The sequence below is a fragment of the Siniperca chuatsi genome, linkage group LG4 (genome assembly GCF_020085105.1).
Source record: "Siniperca chuatsi isolate FFG_IHB_CAS linkage group LG4, ASM2008510v1, whole genome shotgun sequence".
Lineage (NCBI taxonomy): Eukaryota > Metazoa > Chordata > Actinopteri > Centrarchiformes > Sinipercidae > Siniperca > Siniperca chuatsi.
This window is the reverse complement of record NC_058045.1, coordinates 16573769-16592377: the sequence shown is the minus strand read 5'-3', so window position 1 is coordinate 16592377 and position 18609 is coordinate 16573769. Positions and strand designations below refer to the sequence as shown.

At 41.2% G+C, this 18609-nt stretch overlaps 4 protein-coding genes and 1 long non-coding RNA gene across 9 annotated transcripts; 3 read left to right on the top strand and 2 right to left on the bottom strand.

Annotated features, from left to right (window-relative positions):
- Positions 1–11: 11 nt before the first annotated feature.
- Positions 12–3281, top strand: LOC122874887 (RCC1 domain-containing protein 1-like). Of its 2 annotated transcripts, XM_044193382.1 has the most exons (8): positions 12–357; positions 490–699; positions 788–953; positions 1054–1175; positions 1275–1379; positions 2240–2410; positions 2501–2530; positions 2706–3281. In XM_044193382.1, the coding sequence occupies exons 1-8, from the start codon at positions 147–149 to the stop codon at positions 2861–2863; spliced, it is 1173 nt and encodes a 390-aa protein (XP_044049317.1). In that variant the 5' UTR covers positions 12–146; the 3' UTR covers positions 2864–3281. The 2 variants fall into 2 exon arrangements, with proteins under 2 accessions (XP_044049317.1, XP_044049318.1); XM_044193383.1 differs by lacking the exon at positions 2240–2410.
- Positions 3066–4934, bottom strand: LOC122874888 (calcium and integrin-binding protein 1-like). The gene is made up of 7 exons (XM_044193384.1): positions 4760–4934; positions 4289–4323; positions 4081–4180; positions 3808–3961; positions 3600–3718; positions 3378–3466; positions 3066–3278 (listed from the first exon to the last, which is right to left on the bottom strand). The coding sequence occupies exons 1-7, from the start codon at positions 4808–4810 to the stop codon at positions 3257–3259; spliced, it is 570 nt and encodes a 189-aa protein (XP_044049319.1). The 5' UTR covers positions 4811–4934; the 3' UTR covers positions 3066–3256.
- Positions 4935–4995: 61 nt separating this feature from the next.
- Positions 4996–13335, top strand: LOC122874889. Its single transcript, XR_006377703.1, has 3 exons — positions 4996–5028; positions 11860–12004; positions 12576–13335. It is a non-coding gene; the product is annotated as an uncharacterized LOC122874889 (long non-coding RNA).
- On the bottom strand, positions 5792–14334 carry LOC122874884 (titin-like). Its single transcript, XM_044193380.1, has 4 exons — positions 13920–14334; positions 13331–13421; positions 6366–12632; positions 5792–6147 (listed from the first exon to the last, which is right to left on the bottom strand). The coding sequence occupies exons 1-4, from the start codon at positions 13938–13940 to the stop codon at positions 6113–6115; spliced, it is 6414 nt and encodes a 2137-aa protein (XP_044049315.1). The 5' UTR covers positions 13941–14334; the 3' UTR covers positions 5792–6112.
- A 451-nt stretch (positions 14335–14785) lies between these two features.
- gdpgp1 (GDP-D-glucose phosphorylase 1) lies at positions 14786–17042 on the top strand. 4 transcript variants are annotated; one of them, XM_044194267.1, is made up of 2 exons: positions 14786–14970; positions 15607–17042. In XM_044194267.1, the coding sequence occupies exon 2, from the start codon at positions 15615–15617 to the stop codon at positions 16701–16703; it is 1089 nt and encodes a 362-aa protein (XP_044050202.1). In that variant the 5' UTR covers positions 14786–14970; positions 15607–15614; the 3' UTR covers positions 16704–17042. The 4 variants fall into 4 exon arrangements, with proteins under 4 accessions (XP_044050202.1, XP_044050201.1, XP_044050200.1 ...); XM_044194266.1 differs by having other exon boundaries at positions 15604–17042; XM_044194265.1 differs by having other exon boundaries at positions 15485–17042.
- The last annotated feature ends 1567 nt before the right edge of the window (positions 17043–18609 follow it).

Sequence of the window (18609 nt, the reverse complement as noted above, 5' to 3'; positions counted from 1 at the left end):
TCACTGTCGAGTCATTGTGCAGCAACAGAGGAGCGCATGCGCAGCACATCACGGTAAATACACCAGTGTTGAAACTTTGCGGATAACTGCGTTGCACTGCTGAGCGGCGTTCCCATGAGAAACCAAACGGAGTTAAAGCGTTTCCAATGCGGTGGTTCGGATTTGGCTTCAACGCATTTGGACAGATATATGTCCATGATAAGTTAATTAAAGGAGAGTGTAGCGACGCTGTCAAGCAAGTTAAAGTGATTAGCCCGACAGAGCTAGCTAGTCATGTGGACAGAAGCGACTGCTGCTTGAAGACTGATGGTCAAATTAGAGCAAGTTGGAGTCGAAGAGCATCTTTGCATTTGGGTGGTAAGACTACGACAGATAAAGCAACTTCAACAGCTCTAGTTGGACACTCTTATGACTTGTATAAATACACGGCGTCTATAATATCACACTCCCTGTATTAACTTGTGTATTATTTTTGCTTCTGTCTGTTAGGTGACAGCTGTGTGTGCCTAGGAGGTTTTGGGGCAGTCATCGCCAGCGAGTCCTGTGGTATTTCTATGAAAGAGACCCCTGGCTGTAAAGATGCCTTCATCAGTGAGTTGTACTTGACCCTCGCTTTCCCGGACAGAATTGAGTCCTGGGATCTGCAAAAAAAAGAGAAGACCCCATCATGGAGCATGGAAATAAAAACAGAGAGCTCCGGTAATGTATATCCTAATCTCCTTTGACAGCTGCTAGTAGCCTGTGTTGTGATAACTTGCTAAACAGCACACTTCTTGCTGCTTTCCAGGACCCCCTTTGAATCTCCCATTGGTCCCTGGGGGTTACATAGCCACAAAACCGCCCTTCTACCGCCCCTTATCACCACAGCTGAAAGCCAAGAGTCTGGCACTCAGTGCAGAGCATGCTATCCTTCTCAGTGCCTCTGGAGCTGTGTACACATGGGGACTGGGCAGGTAGACATAATACTCACACGTCTGTCTTTATTGGGAATCTGAGCAACAACACCATCAAGCATGTCTTGACGTTTCGTGCCTGCATGTGTTTATTTGACAGCCATGGTCAGTTGGGGCATGGAGACCTCACCTCTGAGGAGCAGCCCAGGGCAGTGGAGGCACTCTGGGGGATGCCCATGAGCTGTGTAGCTACAGGAGGCTGGCACTCTGTCTGCATTAGTGGTAAGTGTCATACAAGATGTTGGCAGTGAAAAAAGGTTATGCCCTCAATTTGAGGTTTAAAAAAAAATGAATAAAGACCTCAAATTACCTTTTCTTCAGACGGGGGTGACCTTTATGTGTGGGGCTGGAATGAAAGTGGCCAGCTTGGACTTCCATCACGAGGTCTGAGGAAAGCACCGCAGCAGCAAAGTAGCCAACAAGCAGGTAAATCTGTTTGCATCAAACTCATAATTTGTTACCTACAGTGCTATCAATCCAAACACTTTTGTGTAATTAGCTGAGGTGTACTTTACCCCAATACATCTCTCTCAGTTGCATTGTGCAGTTTGTGTGTGTATTTTTGGCACTCGCCTGTGCCATCAAGCTCCATTGTGAGCTACAGTTGATATCTCAAAATCTTTGCTAATTCACAAACTATTTCAGTGCATCGATAGCTCTTGAGGTATGGACAATGCCTTATATTGTTCATGGATGAACCACCCCCTTAACTAAATATTTCATATATGTTGCCAGGCATGCTGCTCATAGTCGTCACTTAAGAGACAGTTCACTCCAAAATCAAAAATACATATTTTTCCTCTTACCTGTAGCGCTATTTATCCATCTAGATTGTTTTGCTGTGAGTTGCCGAGTTTTGGAGATATCGGCCATAGAGACGTCTGCATTTTTTGAATATAATGGGACTATATGGCACTCGGCTTGTGGTGTTCAAAGCGCCAAACAGCACACTTTCCAGAAATCATGACCTGGTTACTCAAGATAATCCACAGAAAGGGTCATGATTTCTGGAAAGAGACATTGCTGTTGAATTTTTCAAAAAAAAGTTTTTTGCCGCTATAGTTCCTATAATATAGTCCCATTATATTAAAAAAAAAATAATGCAGACATCTCTACAGCCAATAACTCCAAACTTCAGCAACTCACACCAAAACAATCTAGATGGATAAATAGCACTACAAGTAGGAGGAAAAATATGTATTTTTGATTTTGGGGGTGAACTGTCCCTTTTTTAAAGTAATGACTTATGTTGTAGTAAGAACTGCGACATTAACTGTACTGAACAGGAACACCGTGCCAAGATGCCAGCACATTTCCTGCTGAAGAGCCACGGGAGGGAGAGAAACATGAAGATGTATTCATATCGATCCAAGCATTCCCGGCTCTGCTAGATATCACTCCATCATGTGAGATCAGGGCAGTCAGCTGTGGCTGCCGCCACACAGCTGCAGTAACAAGTACGAAACCTCACTTGACAGTGGAAGTATATTGATGCACAATTTCTTGGCAAGTTAATGTCATCTTTATCTCGTATTTTCTAATTTCAGCCACAGGTGACCTCTACACTTGGGGCTGGGGTAAGTTTGAATTTGGAGCTAAACTGACACTTAAACAGATTTTTAATCTGTTGCAAATCTGTTACATCTTTGTAGCATGTTCCCAGTACCAATTCAATTAATCAGTAATCTTAGAGCACAGCTTAGGTATATGTTGAACTTACCTTGTTCATCTCTCCTTCTATTACCATTTCAGGTGACTACGGCCAACTTGGACACCAGACTTTAATCAGTTCAGATGAGCCCCAGCTTGTGGAGTTCTTCAGGGAGCAGCAGATGCGTGTGGTTGATGTAGTGTGCGGGGCGTGGAACACTTTTGCTGCTGTCGTCAAGGAAGAAGTAGCTTGCTCTTAAAAATACTATGGAATCCCCTTGATAAATGTGGACTTTGGACAACATACCAGGTGTACACCAAGTGTAAATTATCACAACAAATAGGAGACTTTGAATTAAATGTGTAATTTGTTACATATATATATATATATATATATATATATACACATATATATTAGATCTTTTCATTTGTTTACATAAAGAAAGAAACTTTGTAAATGAGTAGTTTTTGGAAATATTTTTAATTTTTTAAAAAATCACAGGTTTTATATTTCACAAATGATACAACAGTTAAGGCAGTAAAATCCACAGGTAAATATAATTTAAGGCAAATATCTAAAATTGTTCTAACTGAAAATTAAACACCATATGGGAGTTAAAGGGTAATGCATTGCCACCGCCTGCTACAGGTCTTCACAGCACAATCTTGAAAGAACTGTGGAGAAATCAAAATATAACAGAAGCAGTTAGAGTGAACAAAATTGTGTTGAGTAAAGTGCATATGGGTGATTACAGCAATAAGATTTCTAGTTACCTGACAAAATCTGGTGACCTTGAAATGACATGCTGAAACTCTGAGAGGTTCACGGTTCCATCCTTGTCAATGTCGGACTCTTCAAGAATCTAAACAACATGCAAAGGAAACAACTGTTAAGCCCACTGACACATCAGTGTGCCAACCTGCAACCACAAGCTGTTTTAACCATCTGGTGTTTCTCTCTTCATCTTCAACGAGGAGAAGCCTCAGTGAACTCACGTTGCTGATGAGCTGTCTCATTTCTTCGGTTGTTAGTCTTGTGTCATCTGTCTCACCGGTCAGGCAGTTAACCAACTTCTCCAGATCAACAACATCAAGAGTCCCATCATCGTCAAAGTCTGAAAAGATCAATATGCTCATTCCACCCATTGATAGCCTTACATGTTTTATTAATAACCAGCTCATTTTTTTTAATCAATTTATTTACCAAATATGCGGAATGCATAGTGGGATTTGATTTCCAGAGTAGCAGAGTCGCTGAAGGCACTCAAGAGGTCCAGAAAGTCCTCAAATGTGAGGCTTCCATCTTTCTGTTCAGATGTTGAGAATACATGGCAGATTCTTTTCCTGAAAGGGTTGGACTGTGACAGGAACAAGTACAAGGGTCAGTACAGTTTATTAGTACTGGAAGAACTTCCTCCAGAATATACTAAGCAGTCCACATAACGCCACATTTCCTCTGTTTTACAATCAAATTCACCTTGAGCTCTGGCAGAGTTAGAATCCTCTCCATTGGTACTCTGGTATTTGGAAGGCCTTTCTCATCTTTCGTGAGCAGCTCAGTGAATCTCTTGTGAGCACTAAAAAACAAAAGGTTTAATCACGGATCGCAATAAGCTGTTCTAGATCGATTAAAATGCTTAAAACTAGTAACATATTTGTAATGTGGCATGCAGCTGATCACTTACAGAAGAATTTCTTGTTTTGTCAAGAATGTCAGCTCCTAAAAGTAAAAGTGAGCATTATTAGAATGATAAAAGTCACATATGAACCTGCCGCAGTACTTTTTTTTTTTACCACACTGGAATACTTTTATCAGTCTGACATCCTATAATATATCCATGGTTTGACTAGTGACATTAGCAACATTAGCTAATATGCGTGATAACAAGTGGTAGTTCAATAAAGCTGCCATTAACATTCTGTTTAGTTTGCCGTTATAGGAAAAACTACAACAAACGTTACAGACCACAAGTAAATCATAATGTACTTCTGATGACCAGCCTAATAGTTTTCTTTGCCTTAAAGCGTCAGGCTAAGTAGCTATGACGTTACCCTTGGTTATTACGGGGCGTAACAACAACTGTTTTCAACTTGAGCCACTCGTTTAACGATACAGCATTTGCTTTCGGAGACTTTGCTTTTGGCACTTCACTTACTTGGTATTCTGAGAGCAAATCCTTCCCAAGTTGACTTGCCGTTGTACCCATCTTGAAACTTTCGACTCGAAAATGTACTTTTGTTGTTGTAAACAGTTACCCACCGAACTACTAGGCAACTAACGATAGTTGGTTTTGCATCGCTTACTTCCGGTGTCTAGCTGGTGTCTGCATTAACATTCCCTTTCCTGTATTTAGCTACGTAACTGTTTCCATAGTGACGTACATGCAAACAGATCCTATCGTGACAAAAGGGCGACAACCAACAGGTGACAAACAGGGCTAACTTGTGTAGTTATAACTTTTTCATCCTAAAGTAGCTTTATTTTGACACGGTCCACAAGTAAAAAGGCCTGGCGGCTTCTTACTTTGGTTTTTGTTTTCAGTTTGTTTGTCAGATGCCACTGATGAAATTCTTAAACTACTTTTTTTTTAAAAGTATTTTGGGGAAATTTGTTGCCTTTGCTCGAGAGTAACAGTTGAGAGGGAACGGGGGGAGAAAGAGGCTGAATGGGTCCTGGATGGAATCGAACTGGAGACGTTGCAATCACAGTACCAAAAGTGCCACCATCCCATCCTTTAACTACTTTTGTATACCAAAATATAAAAAGGTTCCAGCAAAAAATAACTAAAAGTAAAACTTGCAAACTGGCAGTGAAATGTAAAAAAAAAACTCAAACGTATGTATAGTGCTAAATTAATTATTTAACACAATGAAATTATTGCAGGAGGGAGCAGGTAGTGTGTAAAAACTCTCTAATGACACAGTAATGATGTCACTTACTAGTGGACTGTATGAACTACAGTATACAAAATGGAAATACTCAAGTGAAGTCCCAGTCTTCTACCTCAAATTTTACAGTATAAAAGTAAATCTTTCCACGCTTTTCTTTTTTTGTTTGTTTGATATTGTTTGTTTTATTTTAATTGATTCATTAATCTTGTCTTATTTGTATTCTTTTGGAATGTCTTCATGTCATCCAGTGTTAATAGCATATAACTTCCCATAACAAATCAAAAGTAAAACTCTAATAACTCTTCTAATCATCTTCATTTATTGTATATTTGCAACAAACATCATCATTTTTTTGTAGTTATTATTTTTTGAACCAGAAACAAACAAAATCATTTTATTTTCTAAATAAAATCTGCCATTTATAAGGCTTTCTAGTATACAAACATTTAGAAAAGAAATGTAATCATATATCTACAAAACCGCAGCTTCTGGTAAAGTATTAATTCACATTTGCTAACTGATTTTTTTGAACAACACTGGATGAAGATGAGAAATAGTCGAGGATCTTGACAAGAAGACTGGGAGATGATTACTTCAACCCTGGGGAAGGAGACAAGCTAAGCTCCTGGATTTGTCTCCCAGTCTGTTGTATCTGAAATAACAATAATAATAATAAAAATACAGAATTACTCTCAATGCATACAAGAATAATGTGCGAAACGTGAAGGAAGTTCTGGTGCTTAACATATCTAATCATTTTCTAAAAAATTTTACATCCTACTTAGCCACTAATTCCGTCACAATAGTTAGGTTTTTTTATTCCTACTAAATATAACAACTCTTAATGCGCTTATTCTTCACAGATTGTACCTGCCATTTTCGTTCCCTCCTTGGTCTCTGCTGGAACACCGATCCCGTACTCGTTTTCAGCTGTGACTCTGAAGAAGTAGATTCCTCCCTCCTCCAGGTCAGACACCTTGTAGGACAGTCGGCGGCATTTGTCCGTGAGTCTCGTCCACCCTTTTCTGCTGATGTCCCGTATATCTACAAAATAGTTCTTGACTGGGGCTCCTCCCTCATTCTCAGGGATGTCCCATGAAACAGTGGCAGAGTTCTTGGTCACATCTTTAACTGCTACATGAGTTGGTGGACCAGGTGAATCCAAAACCCTCACATTCAGCGTCAAAGAGGCAGATCCAGCAACGTTTTGCAGTTTTACTATATATTTGCCAGAGTCATCACGTGTTGCCCCTTCCACTGTGATAGATGTGACGCAGCTGCTGGTGTTGATCATTCCTCTGACTCTCAGATCTACATCTGCTTTGTCCCATGTCACACTGGGAACAGGTTTGCCTATGAAAGGCACAGTCAAAGTGAAGGAGCTGCCATCTTTAACAAGCAGGGCCTTCCTCATCTCGGTGCTAATATCAAACCTGGGCTCCTCCTCTCTCTCCATGGCCACTTGAGGATCTGTTTCAGGACTGGGCTCGCTGATGCCAATCTTGTTTATGGATCTGACAATAAACACGTATTCCGTCTCCGAAGCGAGTCCAGTAACTGTAAACTCAGTTTTATCTGTGTTATGGACACCAACAGTCCAATCTTCTTCTGATGATTTTCTGAATTCAACTTTGTACCCAGTGACTGCTGCTCCACCATCAAACAGCGGCTTGTTCCATGACAGAGTGATGGAGGACCTGGATGAATCCATTATGGTGGGTTTTGCAGGAGGGGAAGGTAGAAACTTTGGATCCTCTGCCAGAGTGAGTGGGCATGGGAGACTGGGTTCACTTAATCCAGCAGCATTCTCAGCAAAAACTCTGAATTCATACTCACATCCCTCATGCAGGCAGGAGGCTTTGACTCGTAGGTCATAGACTGGTTTCTTATTGACACGAACCCAACGAACACCCTGCTTCTCCCTCTTCTCTATAATGTATCCGCTGATGCGGCTGCCGCCATCAGTGGCAGGTCTCTTCCAGCAGATAGTCATAGCATCGCTGGTTGCACTTGTGACCTCAACATCCATCGGAGCAGATGGGATACTAAAGGGATCCATGGCCTTGATAGGCTCACTTTCCAAAGTCTCACCTTCCCCGTACTTGTTCACTGCCCTTACCCTGAACAGGTATTCATTTCCTTTGAGCAGCTTGGTTATTTTGCAAGTAGTTGCCATCATGTCACCGTACACAAGGATCCAAGCTACACGGCTGGTTTCACACTTTTCAACAATGTAGTGCATGATCTCAGCACCGCCAGTCTCATGAGGGGGTCCCCATGACAGGGTGCATTTCTCTGCTGAGAGTCCAGACACTTCCAGAGGTCCAGCAGGTGGGCTGGGCCTGTCCAGGACCTTGCAGGTGATAGCCTTAGATGTGGTACCACCTGTGTTCTGTAGGGTCAGAGTATACTGTCCAGAGTCTTTCCTAACCGTTTCTCTGATAAGTAGAGAGGTATGTGTCTTTGTTGCAGTTATCTCAACCCTTCCCTTGGTGCCAATATTTCTACCATTCTTCAACCAAAACACTGTAGGGTTGGGGCGACCAGAGATGTCAGCATCTATTCTTAGGAGCTCTCCTGCTTTGACAACCACCACCTGTCTAAATTTGTCCTCCAAGATAATTTTGGGTGGCTCTACGTCATGCTGCACTGTAACAGGTCCTGTGGTTTCAGAGGAGGCACTGAAGAGCTCAGCTGCATTTTTTGCAATCACACGAAAATCATACTGTTCACCCTCTGTGAGGCCAGTCACTTCCAAGAAGGTGTCCTGTAAGTTGGTGAAGTTACACTTAAGCCAGCAACTATCTGGCAGCTCTTTGCGCTCAACAATGTACCCAGTTATTTTAGCCCCACCATCATATTCTGGTTTGTCCCATGAGAGGGAAACTGAGCTGTTGGTTATATTGGTGACTGTGAGGTTGCGTGGGGGATCACACTGATCTCTTGCTGCTACAGGCTCAGATGCCTTACTGCATGGTCCAACACCAGCCATATTCTCAGCACAGACCCTGAACTCATATATCAGACCTTCTTCAACACTTGTTACCTTGAACTGGTTGTCAGTCACTGGGCTTCTGTTTAACTTTGTCCACAAAATACTGCTTTGATCTTTGCATTCAATATGATAACCAATAATAGGGCTGCCACCATCACTGTCTGGCTTGCTCCATGCAACCACCATGACAGACTTTGAGGCATTCACAATTCGGAGAGTGGTTGGTGGACCAGGGGGCTTAAAGGGATACTGGGCAACAACAGGTTCAGACTCAACAAAGTGGCTTTTGCCGTAGCGATTCTCTGCAGCAATACGAAACTGATATTCAGTGCCCTGTGTCAGACGGGAAATTTTGATTGATGTTCTGGCAACTGTAGCTGACACAGTCTGCCATGTTGTGCTGCCTGTATCTCTCTTCTCAACCACATAATTACTGATTTGACATCCGCCAGTATAATGTGGGGGCTGCCATGACAAAGACATAAAGTCAGCACTCACTTCATCCACGCTGAGGTCACTTGGTGGTCCAGGTCTTTCAAACACATTAACAAAGATTTCAGTGGATGTGGTTCCAACTGAGTTGGCCAGCGTCACCTCATACACACCAACGTCTATTCTGGTTGCATCTTTGATAATGATCTGAGATGATGTGTCAGATGTGTGCACATTTACCCTGCTTGTCTCTTTCAGCAAGTTGCCATCTTTCTTCCAGGCTACTGTTGGCGGTGGTACACCCTTGAATGGAACATCAATCTTTAAATCATTTCCTGCCCTCACACTGAATGTGTTGGACAACAAATGAATAATGGGCTCAGCACTAGTATCATTTACTGTAACAGGTGCCAAAAGGGACTTTGGTTCACTTTTTCCCTTTTCATTTACAGCAGTCACTCTAAAGCAATATTCCTTTCCTTTTGCCAGCCCATTAATAGTCACTTGCAGTGCTTTACTCTCTGAACATATTGTCCATGTGTCATCTCCCTTAGCCTGCATTTCTACGATATAACATGTGATTTTGCTTCCTCCATCATGGTCAGGCTTCTCCCAAGAGAGTCTTGCACTGCTGCAAGTAACATCACTGAGTGTGATTTTGCCAGGAGGCAGAGGAGCTTCAGACACTTTAACAGCATCGGTGGTCTCTACTGGCAGTCCAGTGCCAAACTCATTCACAGCCAGGACACGGAAATAATAGAAGCATCCTTCCTGGAGATTGTCAATCTTGTATGAGTTTCTCACGCAGTTGCTACAGATGCTTGTGAATGCCTTCCTAGCCTCCTCTCGTTTTTCTACGATGTAGTGTGAAATCTTTGCTCCTCCGTCAATGAGAGGTGCATCCCAGGAGATGGACACAGAGTCTCTCTTTACATCCTTTACCTCTAAATTTGTTGGTGCGCTGGGAGAGTCCAATACTCTGACATTGATGAATGCTGATTTAGAACCATTGCAGTTCTCAGCAGTCAACACATATTTTCCTGTGTCATTTCTATTGACATTCTCAATCAATAACTCTGTGTAGGAGCTTGTTACCTTAATTTGAGCACACTCACTGAGAGTGCCACCTTCCTTTGACCACTTAACCTCAGGCTCTGGCCTTCCTCTGATGGGGACAAAGAGACATAATGTGGAACAGGCTCGAACACTGACCATTTTCCTCAAGGTAGTGTCCAACTCAATCTCTGGTGCCTCCAGTTTTTCAGCAGCTACCACAGACCCAGGTAGATCCACATGTTCTCCAACTCCAGCGGCGTTCATCGCACATATACGAAAATTGTACTCTGCATTTTCTCTCAGTCTCTTCACAGTGTAGTTTGTGTCCTCTACACCTGTGCTTGGTGTGCAAGTGATCCACTCATCTTCTGCTGCTTCTTTCATCTCAACTGCAAATCCACTGATGGCTGCTCCACCATCATAGATGGGCTTTGACCATGTCAGAGACACAGTACTGCTGGAATAGTCTGTCACTTTGGGGTTGGTAGGGGGACCAGGTGGGTACGTAGCTTCACATACTTTTATATACTCACTTGGCTCACTGGGTGCACCCAGACCAGCAGCATTCTCTGCCGATACTCTAAACTGATAGTAATGTCCCTCAGCGAGCCCTGTGCATCTGAAGCGTAAATCATTTAGTCTTCTCTTGTTGCATTTAGTCCACCTGACACCCTCTTTGTCACGTTTCTCCAGGATGTAGCCATCAATCTCTGAGCCTCCATCAGTCTCAGGCCTTTCCCATGTTAGCACTACAGAGTCACCATTCACAGCGCTGGCTGTAGGGGTAGAAGGTGCACTAGGTGCTGTAAAAGGGTTTTGTGCAATGAAGGGGTCTGATTCCAGAAATTCACCAACACCAAATTTATTCACGGCAGCAATCCTGAATATATATTCTTTACCAGGCACCAGTTTTGTCACTTTGTAACTGACAGCCTCAACGTGAGGCTCAACCCCTGTCCATGTAACACGGCTGGTCTCCCTTTTTTCAATGATGTAGTGGGAAACACTGGCACCGCCATCATTTACAGGGGGGTTCCAGTGAAGATTACACTTCTCTGCACTGACAACTTTCACCTTCAGAGGTCCATCTGGAGGACCAGGTCTATCGAGGACCTTCACATTAACTGGGATAGATGTAGTTCCACCAGTGTTACTGAGGCTCAAGACAAAGTGTCCTCCATCCACTCGTGTACAGTCTCTGACGGTCAGAGTTGTATGAGTGAGGGTGTTTTTGACCTCCATTCTCGGTGTAACTTTGTCAATTCCTTTTCCATTTTTCAGCCATGTTACTTCAGGGAGGGGCTTCCCGAAGTAATCAGCATCAATAACGAATGTCTCACCAGCCTGAACAACAGTAGTACTCTTGAACTTAGGATCAATGAATGCTGTGGGTCCTTCAATAACATCCTGAGCGATGATGGTTACACTTTCTGAAGGGGTGCTCCAAACACCAGCACCGTTCTTAGCAGTTACTCTAAACTCATAACTTTGGCCTCCTGTCAGACCTGTGACTGTGAACTGATTCTCAATAACACTGGTGAAGTTTGCCTTCATCCATCTGCCATCTGGGAGCTCCTTCTTTTCAACAACGTAGCCTGTAATGGTGCTTCCACCATCATACCTGGGTTTTGCCCACTGAAGTGTGATGTTCTCTCTAGTAATGACAACAGCTTCAGGTTTACCGGGTGGATCACACGGGTCTCTTGCCACATATGACTCAGATATCTTGCTAGATGGACTGAGTCCAGCAATATTCTCAGCAAAGACTCTGAATTCATACTCAATGCCTTCCTCCAGTCCACCTGTTTTGAAGCGAGCATCAGGTATAACAAGTTTGTTCAGTTTGGTCCATAAAATGCTGTTCTTCTCTTTGCGTTCAAGGTGATAGCCGATGATGGGGCTGCCTCCATCTTTGGCTGGAGGCTCCCATTCAACCACCATGCTGTACTTTGTCACTGCGGACGCAAAGGGGGTGCCAGGAGCAGTGGGCACACTAAAAGGATATTGTGCAGTTACAAGAGGAGAGGTGATTGCAGTACTCTTTCCATACCTATTTTCTGCCAACAATCTGAATTGGTATTCACTTCCTGTCTTCAGTTTGGTGACTTTGATTGTGGTTCTTACTGTCGTTGCTGACACAGTCTGCCATTCTGTACTTGTAGTTTCCCGTTTCTCCACTATGTAGTTGTCTAGCTGACAGCCTCCTGTGTATTCTGGTGGCTCCCAGGAGATGGTAACATAGTCAGAACTGACCTCATCAATCCTCACAGGCCCTGTGGGTGGGTCCGGCTTCTCAAGAACAACCACAATGATTTCTCCTGTATATTTTCCAGCACTGTTGCTTGCTGTGATAGAGTATTGACCAGACTGCTCCCTGGCAGCACGTCTGATATGAAGAACCGTTAATGACGATGTATTTGAAACCTCTAGCCTTGATGTCTCTTTGACTGCCTGACCATCTCTTCTCCATTCAATCTTTGGTGCTGGGTGCCCAACCACTGGGACCTCTACTTTCAAATCTTCACCATTCTTGACAGTAAACGTGTTAAAAGTTATCTGGAGTTTTGGCTTAACAGCATTTTCCTTATCTGTGACAGGGCCGGGTTGAACTTTAGGGTTGTGTTCTCCGTTCTCTGCAGAAGTGGCATGCTGACCTGGTGTGAGAAAAGAAAAGCATCAAACAAGTACAACATTAGAACATTAAATCACTGTGCAGACTCAGACTAATTATACAAAATGTATATGGTACTTAGTAAGCCAAATCAATCTATGTGACTATCTGACCATTAAAATATGGATACAGTATTTAATTTGCTTTCAATGTATTATAATTTATTGTGTATTCTGAAAATTTGGCTTCCCAGAAAAAAAAATTATGACATACTGTATATTAAGTAGGTCATAACAAGATATGCCTTAGGTCAATTCTTAATAATGTTTGAGACTATTATAGAATGTCATAAAACTGCTTGAATTACTTTTAATATAGGCCTATCTGAGCACAAATTTTATTCTAGACCTTTGGTAACAATATATGTGACAAATTAATCCAAGCTCAAAGGTCTACATACTAACTAGACCTAGTATCTCTAGCTAGTATCTCACAGTAATAACACCACCAGGAGCAGTTTGAAGCTCCAGAAAGTTAATAAGTAGATGTTTGAATTTAGATTATTTTTGTTACACTTTATTATGAATCTTATATTATTTGTTCCACACATGTATGTTTATTGCATTTATCTTTTATTTTTTATAACTGTTTAAATGTGATTTAATTTAAATTTAAATTTAAAGGAATGTATTAATATTCACTATCTAGACTACACAGTGATAGGATGAATGCATGACATACCTTGGACATCCTTTGCTGTGAGCTCTGCATCAGTATCTGGGGTCATATTTATATTTAGAGTGTGGGCTTGATCCTCTGCTTTCTTTCCTGTCTACAAAAGAGAATGGCACAAAACTGTCAGAGAAAATGAAATTAAAGACAAGCTGACACAATCAGGGCAATACGTTTCTTATTTTTCTTTTTTTCTAAGACTGTTATGTTGTTTGAAAGTAGACTGTAGTTTTATGGCCACATTAAAATAGCTATACAAATTCAATCATAATAGGATTTTTACAAAACTAACTTTTAAACAAGCTAGAATGTAGGCTATCTTAGTGAGTATGATGTGTTGGTAATAGAAACTCTCGATGGTGTTTAACATAACTAGAGGACCAGACTGCCATCTGTTCAACCAAACACATACAACTCTATTATTATCTTACTCTTAAAGCTTTCATAAGGTTTAAACCATTTCACTACATGAGTAAGAAAAAAATCATTATCAAAAAGTTATTCTTAGGAGCCTTCACCTCTTTCTGTACTATATTTCAATAACTTTTAAGATATTATTGCTTAAAAGTATTACATTTTCAAACACAATTGTACTTACTTCATTGTTGCTGGCTTCCATTCTTTCCCTTACTTGTCCTTACTTATGCCTATGTATGAAAAATTTAATGTTCAGCTTGTTCAGTTAATCGGTTATTTAAGATGCATCAACTGTGGTGAGCCCCAAAACTCTGTGGCAGACATACACAACTCTGCCAATCACTGCCTGCTTTATCTCCAAAAGCATGCAGTGACTAAAATAGCCATGATGCCTGATTGGCCAGCTGCTCATTCTTTCAATGTTAGGTGAGCCTACATGGGTCAGCAAGGAAAAACTGGAAAGTTGCTCAACAGTAAAATACTGCACACATACTATTCCAGTTACAAGGGGATTTACCATGTGGCTTTACACTTTAGATGTCTTTTAAATACCAATGTTTGTCTTGTGTTTGTCTTGTGTGTGTGTGTGTGTGTGTGTGTGTGTGTGTGTGTGTGTGTGTGTGTGTGTGTGTGTGTGTGTGTGTGTGTGTGTGTGTGTGTGTGGAAGAGCCTTCGTGAACAAATGGTCAACCACTACAATACTATTGGTAACATGTACTTTTATTAATATAAGTGCATGGAATCTGCAGGGATCTGTCTTCAGCAACATGTATAGTATGTAACAGTACCTTGTTTGTTAATGAATTGTAACTGCGGCCTATGTTTCCTTTTTTAAATTGATTATGACTGCTATCTCTACTACCACAATCATTACCAACCTATCAAAATGCAGATAAATGTGTAAATAAAACGATGTTTAAAATGTAATTACAGAAGTGTTAACATAAATGTATACAATGTTTAATGTGGTAACCCCGAGATTATATACAAATAAATACTTTTATTGAAACATTTATTCTGAAAAAATAACCGGAAATACACCAATAAACACCAACGAAGAAGAACACATATCACTAAGGAAGCTAGCTAGCCTAGCAAACCGATACTAGGGAAAAAACCTAATAAAAACAAATTATGTGAATAAGAGTTAGATGTGCCTTTTAAAGGCGTTTAATCTGCTCTTTGTTTCAAGACGCTCACTTCGACACAGTCATATAGAGTTAAAATAAAACGTGAGTATACATATATTAAATGAAATTAACTCATGTATGTGTCATGGGCAAACAACCGATGAAAAGAGCATGAGTGCAAAATATCATAAAATAATCATTTGTATGTTGTGTTAATGTATCCCAGCTTTAGACTGCTTACTCTGTATAATGTAAACAGTTGAAATCAAATGATACGTCAGTTAGGCCTAATTACTGAGAAAATTAACTGGCAGCAATTTTGATAATTGATTAATAGTTTAAATGATTTTCAAGAAAAAATGCCAAAAATTCACCGTTTCCAGCTACTGATATGTGAACGTTTTCTGGTTTTCTTGTCTTATATGACAGTAAACGTTACTATTATTGGGTTTTGGGCCATTGGTCGGACAAAACAAACATTTTGAATATGTCAACCTGGGCTGTGGGAAATCGTGATCGCCATTTTTCACTATTTACTGACATTTTGTTCACTGTACAATTAATGGATGTATCAATAAAATTATGGGCAGACAGAATTGATGATCGTTATTTGCAGCCCTGATGTCCGCAGGCCCCACACGTGGCCGGGCTCTGTGATGATTCAGCAGGATGACACCTACCTGACCTACCATAGTGAACCCTATTGTCATGCCTCTCTGCCTCACTGTTCACCAGCAGATCCAACCATGCCATTGCAGTTTGTGTACAGCAACCAGGACTTTGTCACAGATGTGTGTAGGAGCAGTGGAAATAGTCTTGGGATGGCATCTCCTCCAGCAAAGTTTGACACAACCATCCAAGCCGGCTGGACAGACAGGATGGACAGGGGACTCTTTCGCTACCATCTGGGCAATCTACAAACACGCATCCTGCCGGGCCCGCATGGCTATGTGGCCCAGCTGAATGTTCAAAGAGGAACAGAGAGAAGAAAGCCTCAGGAGATACTGAGCATTCAGCAGGAGTTCAATGCCAAGCAGTTTAATTTTAACAAAATCAGTCCAGAAGAAATCATATTTGAGATGATAAAGGACACTGAGGGAAGAAATGAAAAGGGACAATTGCATCAACCCTGCAGGATGGTTGTGCTGGTCAATGTCAGCCCTTTGGAGTTTGGGCATTGTCTCTTTGTTCCAGATCCTTCACGCTGTTTCCCACAGGTCCTGACGAGATTCACCATCCAGGTTGGTATTGAATCTGTGCTCCTGAGCTCCGATGCTGGCTTCCGTGTGGGGTTCAACAGTCTAGGAGCATTTGCATCTGTCAATCATTTACACCTACATGGGTATTACTTGGACCATGAGCTCAAGATAGAATCTATGCCAGTCAAGCCGCTGGTTCCTGAAAAGGGGTTTTATCGCTTATTGGACTTTCCTGGAGGCTTTCTGTTTTACACAGAATCTGAGTGGGTGGAGAAAGTTGCCAGAGCCATCTGTCAAGTCACAGACTTTCTTGTGGACTCCAATATTGCTCACAACCTGTTCTTGACTAGAGGATGTCCGCCCTGTGATCACGTACAGAATGAAGAGGATCACTGTTCAAGAAAAGGTGTTCGTATCGTTGTGTGGCCCAGAATTTCGTGCTTCGGTGCCAAGGAGGAGTCTGCCTTCAATGTTGCTCTCTGTGAGCTGGCTGGACATTTACCATTTAAGAACAAGAAAGACTATGAGCTCACTACTGAGAAAGATGTAAAAGCCATCATCCAGAGGTATCTTCTACCTGATGCAGAGTTACTCACGTTGGAACAGCAGCTTACTCGTCATTTCATGGATTTATAATGCATGGACATCAATGCCTTGTTCAAGCCTGTCCTTTAGTTCAAATCAACTAGATCAGAAGCTAAACATTCTTCACAATTTCAGTGAAAGGTCGGAAATGTGTTTTTGTTGACAAGATCAAGAGATGTCAGATGTCATTAAGAAAATGAGAGCATATCTTCACACTGGATTATACTTTGGGAGCTATGTTGAATCTTATTAAATATAACATTGGATGTGCACAAAAATACCTTCCTACATAAATATATTTATCAATGAGAATATATTTAATGGACTAATGGATGTGTTGTATTAAAACTGGTTTCAAATAAAATGCCAAAAGTATTTTATTCAGAAATATATTAGTTGTTTTTGTGTTATTTTGTGAGTTTCAGTTCTCAGATGTGTATGTGAAGCAAGTCTTTGCCACTAAATACCTTTTTCACAACACACATTTTGGCCTTTTGTCAAAGCTTACTAATGTCTGCATTCCAACTTTGTGTTCCACCTTAAGGGCTTTGGTTGTTTATGCTGGCACTGAAGGAAATGGAACAGAGCCATTGTTAGTTAAAGTTAATATACACCTGTGCTTTTCCTGTGAAGACAAGTCAGAATATTTGTTGTGAAAAAGGCCCATGACGTTTATTTATTGTAAAGTAACAAAAGGAACACAGAGGTACATTTATGAGGACAACGCCGAGACCAGCACGAAGTGATGAAAATGTATTGGAAACAAAATGTGTTGCTTTCTGGCTGTTCTCTTGTAGCAACAGGAAACAGTGGCAAGAGTGGGATCATTCAACAGAAGAGTTGTGTAAACTGAAAATCACTGATGATGCTGACAACAGTGTGTGTGTGTGTGTGAGAGAGAGAGATTGAGCAAGCCCAGAGGAAAATGTTGCTGCTCCCTGGAAGAAAAACAATCTAAGACAAATGATCCTGTCCAGTTTGAGAATAACAGTAGAAACACAAGAAAAGTAGGAATTCTTTTGCTGTGCTCATAGTTGAGTTGAATTTCATCACTGAGACAAATCTCTGATATTGTGCAGGCTCATTTACAAGCCAATCTAGTTTTCTTTTGGATCTTACTGTTCTCTCAGGAGCTGATTATTTCAGACAATAAATGTCAGTGCACTGACAGTGAAAAGAAGAGCATTTTAAGATTGGGCACAAGAGGAAGGCCATTTCTCAGGAGCTGAATTTAAGAAGTATGCGAAAATGGTCAAAATCTCAATAATGTTATGTTGAGCTCAGTTATGTCTAGGAGAAATAAGCTGGACAAAGAAGAGATCTTATTTTGAATTTCCCTCTGCTCTGGGAGACTCCTTGGATCTAAAATAAAAAGGAAAAAAAAATCAAGGTATTTGTTCTAGTGTCCAAAATCACTTCCTATTTGCATTATTTTTTACTCTGCACCTTTGTATTTGAGTGTCAGAATTCTCAGCCCATGCCATGTACACTACTTTTTGCTAACAAAATCCCACTACTCATGCAACACAACAGCTGTCAATCAAGCACTGTCTGTACACACCCACACACTCCTGAGTAGAGATTTAGTCAGCTACAATAATTGAAAACACCTGTGTAGGTGGGTGCACTACGGTTGTGTCAGGGCTTAAGCAAGAAGTTGTGGAAACATTTGACATGTCACAGTAGGAAAAGCAAAGGTATAAATAATAAAATGAATGATGGCTGAATTCAATTTAACTGCTTCAGTTTTGGGGTCCTGGTACTGTGCATGCTGGCTCACTGTCATGGCTTACTGAGATTACTAACACTTGTGGGACTATAGGGATGTATGAGTGTAGTCACCACCTTTCTTTATTATTCACAGGCACTTGCTACTTCAAACATTGTGCAGCTGACAGTTGAAGTGACGCAAAATGAAGCGCATTTGTTTCTGGTGGCCTAAAGGTTAGAGAAGTGG